Source organism: Phlebotomus papatasi, chromosome 2, assembly GCF_024763615.1.
Source record: "Phlebotomus papatasi isolate M1 chromosome 2, Ppap_2.1, whole genome shotgun sequence".
NCBI lineage: Eukaryota > Metazoa > Arthropoda > Insecta > Diptera > Psychodidae > Phlebotomus > Phlebotomus papatasi.
In genome coordinates, this window is record NC_077223.1 from 22,796,508 (window position 1) to 22,802,902 (window position 6,395).

Here is a 6,395-nt window from a genome sequence, read left to right on the forward strand (position 1 = left end):
TAGTTCAAGGGGTCCACTGAGGAATGTTTTACAAGTGATCATCCAGATTGAAATCATTTTGATGAGTGCCATGTGTGAGAAATTGTACATAACGATCCATTAGAGCGATCATAAAATTTATTTGTGAAAACGCCACAATGTAGACTTTTTTTACTATGTAAGTGTTATTTCGAACTGGCTCAAAAATAATCCAATAATGAGATAAAGTTATTCTTGATTAAAGATAACAAAGCACGAAGCTAACAAGGGATTATCGTAGTGGAAAATTAAATTTTACGCAAAGAAAATGACGCTAAAAATGCTTTCGATATTTATCAGACAGAAAGCTTTCTCGAAATGCCCTTTTATAAATCTATTGATTAGATAAAGTGAGATGTTGAAGTATTTGTTGAAGCTCAGAAAATTCCATCCATAAGAATTCAAAACATGAAAAAATACGAAAATAATTTTAGAGTAAAATAATTATTTTATTTAAATGTTTCATTGAAAAAAAGAAGCACTAGCCCCAAAAATACAAAAGATATGACAGAGAAAATGTTGAAGTGAGCTATCGAGGGATGATGTCGGAAGTGTATCTTCAGAAGTACATGTCATCTTGACCAGCCCTCTTGTAGAAAGCACGGGAGTAGTCAGCTGGACCACGAGCAGCCAGCAATCCGAAGCATCCGCGTCGGTAGATGAGCACAATCATGAGAGAAATGGGAATGCCCACGAGGATCCCTATCAGCATTCCCATGAGAATTACTCCATCGTGTTCAGGACGATGGCCATATTTATCCACACATCTCAATTGCGTGTTCTCTAGGTCAATCATCTTTGTTCCTCGCATCTCAATGGGATACTGACAAACCACATCCTCGAGTAGACGTTCAGTGTCCCCATGGAGCTTTCCCAGCAACTGATCAACCATCCACTGATTGCTGCAGTCACAGAGCCAGGGATTGTTGCGGATATCCAAGACTTCGAGATGATTCCAATTGGCCAGGAGCATCATATCAATTGTGGTGAGGTTGTTGTTGTGAAGGTAAAGCTGGAAGTTACGGGAATATTTAAATTAAATAATTGTTTTTGGTCAGTAAAAAATTCAAATGGTACAATTTTGTTAGTGAGTAATAGTTCTATTCCAGTAAAAAATGAAAATGTTTTTCTCAGCATTTTACTGTTCGCAAGTGCTTCTACATAATCGACTTTTCTTTGTATTGGTTCCTGTGACGACTGTTTAGTGGTTTTAGAACACAGCGAGGACTGGAGAAAATAGTCAAGACAGGAACCAACAGAAAAAAGGTCTATAATGCAGAAGCACTTGCGAAGAGTAGAGTGCTAAAAAATGTTCAGTCTTCATTGTAATAGCACCATAACGCAAAATTCATCAGGGATCATCTAAATTAAACCCAAGTAACATTTATTTTTTAATAAAATTAGATTTTAAATTTTAGTATTTTGAAGTAAACCGTTTGCATATGTGCACATAAATCGAATAAAAATACTTCATTTTTACGAAATTTTTTCGCAGTATGTAGGAACCATAAAAGACTAGTCCTAAGAGCCTTTTTAAGTTCCGACATAATTTCCATAACATTTTTTTTTAGTGGAGAAGTGGTAATAATTTACATAACTATATCAATACAGAAAAATTATTAAAAATTCTTTTTAATTACTATTTACTTCGAAACATATTTAAAGTAAGTAGGGTAAGTGTGCCAAATTTCGGCCAGCTTCTAATTTCGGCCATTTTGAGTGTAATTTCGGCCATGGAAATAAATTAATTAAAATTATGTATTTTATCTTCGAATAGTCAATGAATTCATTTTGGTTTTTATTAATTTTTCAATATTTTAGGAAGTGATAAACTAGTTTTCAAGGTTCCACACAACCCTCCCGAAAAGGAAGTAACAAGAAATATCAATATGAATTAAAAATATTGCATTTCAAACTTAGGACTTCGGTGCTTATATGAAACTATGCCGAAATTTGGCACACTTACCCTATTAATAAAAATAAACAAAAGGAAAACTAAATAATCATTATTGAAATGGGGCTCTTTGAGAGCTATTCCACACAAATTGTAAAATTGTTCATAAATGTTTTTGAATTTCTTCTAAGAACTTAAGAAATTTTCGAAAATTGTATAACTCACTAAAAATTTGGTAAATGTTTGTATTTTTTCACAAATATTCTTCGTAACATGATCACATAACAAATAGTTTTTTTTTATCTTTTACAAACATTTGTTCGTAAATTGTTTATTAACAAAAAAAAATGTTTGTAAAGTTTTGTCATTTGGTCTTAAGTTTCGTTGGATAAACAAAAATTTACGAACCAATATTTGTACAATGTTTTTTTTTGTGAATTATTACAAAAATTGACGAAATTTTTGTGGGTTATACGATTTACAACCATTCCGTAAGTTCTCACTAGAAATTCACAAACTCTTACGAACAAAAACTAAATCTTTTTTTCTGTGTAGATAATTCCTAAATATTTATGAAAGTAGTAAATTTTTGTTCTATATTATGTTATTTAGAGCGTTTAGAACAATAATGTTTCTTAGAGCGTTATTAATCAGTAAACATTAGAAAGAACAGTTCTGGTATTTTTTTAAAGAAAAACTTACGGCTTTATTACACGTACGCTATTTTTGATTTTAGAGACTTTTTCGAATGCATGATGTGCTAATCTTATTAAATAAGATACGAATAGTGTTATTTTACGCTTATTTTGCTACTTGGGTATTTCAGTTTCCAATATGGCATATAAGTGACTTCCATTTTAAAATTATCTATTTATTGATAGCAAAGCATATTTGAATTTAATCAGTAAAAATTTATGTCTTTACAAAAATTGTTTAAAGTTTAAATGTATAGATTGTTATAGGGACAATAAAAAAACCAAATTATATAACTTCAATTAAGGTGCTGAGTAAATTCAGTTTTTTTAATCAATTTTACTTTTTTATTGCTCAATACTGTGGTCTTAAAAAATGTGATTTCAGAGGATCATTTTTATCAGCTTAATAGGGGAAACTGGGGCAGTAGTAAACACTAGTTTTAAACACTGTAATTTTTTTTAATTTAGATATTAGACCTCAGAGGATTAGACCTATATGAATTCATATATAATATCGACGGTTTCACTCCATACTATGCTAATTCGACTAAATTTTTTAATATTCCGTGAGATATGTTGTTCCTGAGATCGAAATCTATAACTGGACAAAATCTGGTGGTCATCCGATGTCCGGGTAACGAGATATTCTATTTAAAAAAAAATACACAGGTAGCATAGGAAATCGTCAACTTCAAATGGCACTCCTAAAAAGTTGTCAATTTGAAATAGCATAGTATGGAATGGAAGTGTCGATATAGGGATCCTTTTTCACTGAAGAAATGGTCGACGTAAGTCCAAGTAGTGTTCAAATAAAAGTCAGTGTTTACAACTACCCCATGTTTACTACTGCCCCAGTTACTCTTTACTACACCTTTATAAATCCAGGATTAATTCAAATGAAACTTACATGCGTAAGATCTGGCCATTCCTCCCGTGAAATATCCTCAGTACCTTGGCGACTGAGGGCATCAGCGTGGATGAAGTTTAGTTTGGGATTCTCACTAAGCCGCAGAGTCTTTAGCCCAATAAGATTACTGAAAGCTCCATGTTCAACGCGCTCAAGAAGAGGCATGTAGGAGACACTGAGGAATTGCATTGTGGGCATCAAGGTGAACTTTGTGTGATTGGTGCCCAAACGAGGGATCAAGTTATTGTCCAGATACAGATTCTCCAAGTTCTTAGCAAAGGTCAAGGCCTCGGGAATCTCAGTTAGCAAATTATCCGTCAAATTGAGAGTTTTTAGGGCACGTGGAGAATGGAGGAGATGCGTGGGAATTGATCCCAATTCCATCATGCTCAGGTCCAGAACTTCCAAGTAACGAATACTCGTAATAGCCATTTCGGATTGAGAATCAATCACCTGCAAAAGTAATTTTTTTTTGTATAACTTGTTATCATTTTTCTGTTTTATATTTTAGAGAGAATTTGGGTATGTGGATCAGAATTATTTCAAGTCGGGCTTATCTTGTTTGTTCTTGCTATCGCTAGTGAAAATTTTCATTGCGACAGCAACAAACTACGTAGTAAGTCAGGGTGTTGCTCATGATTGGACTTTTGATGTTTTATGAAATAATTTAGATAAGTCATCTGCACACAAATAAAATTTAATTCGAAGAAAATTAATAGATCATTTTGAATACCATATTGAATGTCGTTATATTTGCTAAGCTAAATTTTGATTTTTTTTTTAAATTTAACATTATAAACCAGTTTTTATTTAAAAATTACATTTCATATTTTATTGAGCTTTTAGTTTGACAAGTATTGTAAGAACACCGTAAATAAAGAAAATTCGATTTAATGGAAATGTCGATACAATGATTTTTAAAGTATATGAAAAAGCGTTTTATTCTGTATCCTCTCATATAGAATTTTTAATTAGAAACTACTTGTAACACTTTATGTAACACTCTTTATATGGAGTGATGTTCTCACAAAGAACTCGGGGACATCTACAAAATGTTTACATTCATATTATATTTATAACTTTTTTAAAAACATCATAAGATAAGTGTACCAAATTCCAGCCAGCTTGCAATTTCGGCCACATATTTTGTTCCTTAAATTTCCGTGAATTTTTAGTTTTTGCATACTCTAGAGATTGTACAATACAAAAAAATAACAAAAAATATCGCTTCGACGGACAAGATGATCTGAAAAAGGCATTGGAAGAATTCCGGAAAGACAAAGAACTATGAGAATGAAGGTGGCCGGAATAGGCCGCCAATGCTATGTCTGCATTTTTATTCATTTTAAAATGTATTAAAAATGATTTTAGAGAATATAAAGACGATAAACTGTCTAACAAGGTTCCAATTAACACTCCTTATAAAAAAATAACAAAAAAATCAATTTGTATTAAAAAATATTACGTTTCAAACTTGAGACTTTAGCGCTTGCATGCAACTATGCCGAAATTTGGCACACTTACCCTAAGGCCTTATAAAGTTTGAGTTTATAAAGACATACACTGTTTTACTTTTGGTAGATTTACCTGGAAGGGATTTCCCGCCAAACTGAGCGTTCTTAAATGCGGCAAGTGCTCAAAGTTCTCAGATTTTAGCGTATGAATATTATTGTTGTTGAGCTTGAGTGTTCTCAACTTGTTCAGGGGTTCAAATTCATCAGGGTCATAGTGACCCTCAAAGACATCAGGATGAATGGCATTAGAATCCAAACGGTTGTTCGAGAGATCCAGATAGACGAGTTCTCTCAGCTCTTTGAAAGCTTTCTTCTCAATGCTCTTAATCTCATTGTGACTTAGATCCAGCTCTTGAATGGGAAGTTCAGGGAAAGCTGTGACCTTAGTCAAGTAGTTCCTGGGAAAGTGAACAACATGGACACTAAAGCTCTTATTTAGAGGTACCCAGTCATCTACTTCTAGCATATCCCGGAAACTTCTCTCGCTGCAATCCAGAAGATTGGATTCTTTGTCACAAATGCAAGAAGAGCATATAACACTAGAGTCTTTGGCTGTATCTTTTTTTGAATCTCCATCGGTTGTGTTATTTTTGTCAGCTCCATGGGCAGAAAGTGCCAGGAGGAGCAGGAAAAACACAGTCTCTATCCTCATTTTGGCTAAATTTTCACGAAGCTTCAACTTATCACGTTTTCAGGGCGTGTCGAAAATTTTTCTCTCTCTCAGCAAAACCACTTCTTTTCACAACTTTTCCACTCAAAAAACCCACAAAACCACATTTAAAACTCACAACTAATCATATTTGAGATGGAAAACTATCTGAGGTACTTTTACTCTCCAAAAATTCCTTTTCGAATTGCGCTTTAGTGGAGAGAAAATTAATTTTGAGCCACTCTTTGGCTATTTCACAGTAGGAAATGATTCAACAGGTACGCTGTATCAGTGGAAAAGCACATTATCAGCAACAGCTATCTTATCAGTGACTGAGGCCTCGATTTCTGACTTATCGCACTCGGAATAAAAGACACTTTTTGGTTGCAAAGAAAAATGTATTAATATAAAATAATTGAGTCATTTCGGAGAAAAATGTGAATCAAAAGATACTGACGATGAATATTTTCCTGGAAGATGTTGCTCAAAAGACAATAACATTCCCATGCATTGAAATCCCTTCTTCAGGAACGATATGACGGCTGCTGATGGATCCTCCCTAACATCGTTTATAGCTATATTTTTCTTAACTTACCATTATTGGTGACTGGGTATGTTTACTGTTTTACAAATATTATATATATTCCATTTACTGTGGTACTGGAGATATTTTAGATGTTATATTTAGGCATTGAAATTTCCTGAAAGTTTCTAGTTT

General features: G+C 33.2%; 1 protein-coding gene across 1 annotated transcript; it reads right to left on the reverse strand.

Moving 5' to 3' along the window:
* Window positions 1-446: 446 nt before the first annotated feature.
* LOC129803101 (leucine-rich repeat neuronal protein 2-like) lies at window positions 447-6,052 on the reverse strand. The gene is made up of 3 exons (XM_055849445.1): window positions 5,102-6,052; window positions 3,515-3,967; window positions 447-1,030 (listed from the first exon to the last, which is right to left on the reverse strand). The coding sequence occupies exons 1-3, from the start codon at window positions 5,678-5,680 to the stop codon at window positions 578-580; spliced, it is 1,485 nt and encodes a 494-aa protein (XP_055705420.1). The 5' UTR covers window positions 5,681-6,052; the 3' UTR covers window positions 447-577.
* Window positions 6,053-6,395: the final 343 nt, after the last annotated feature.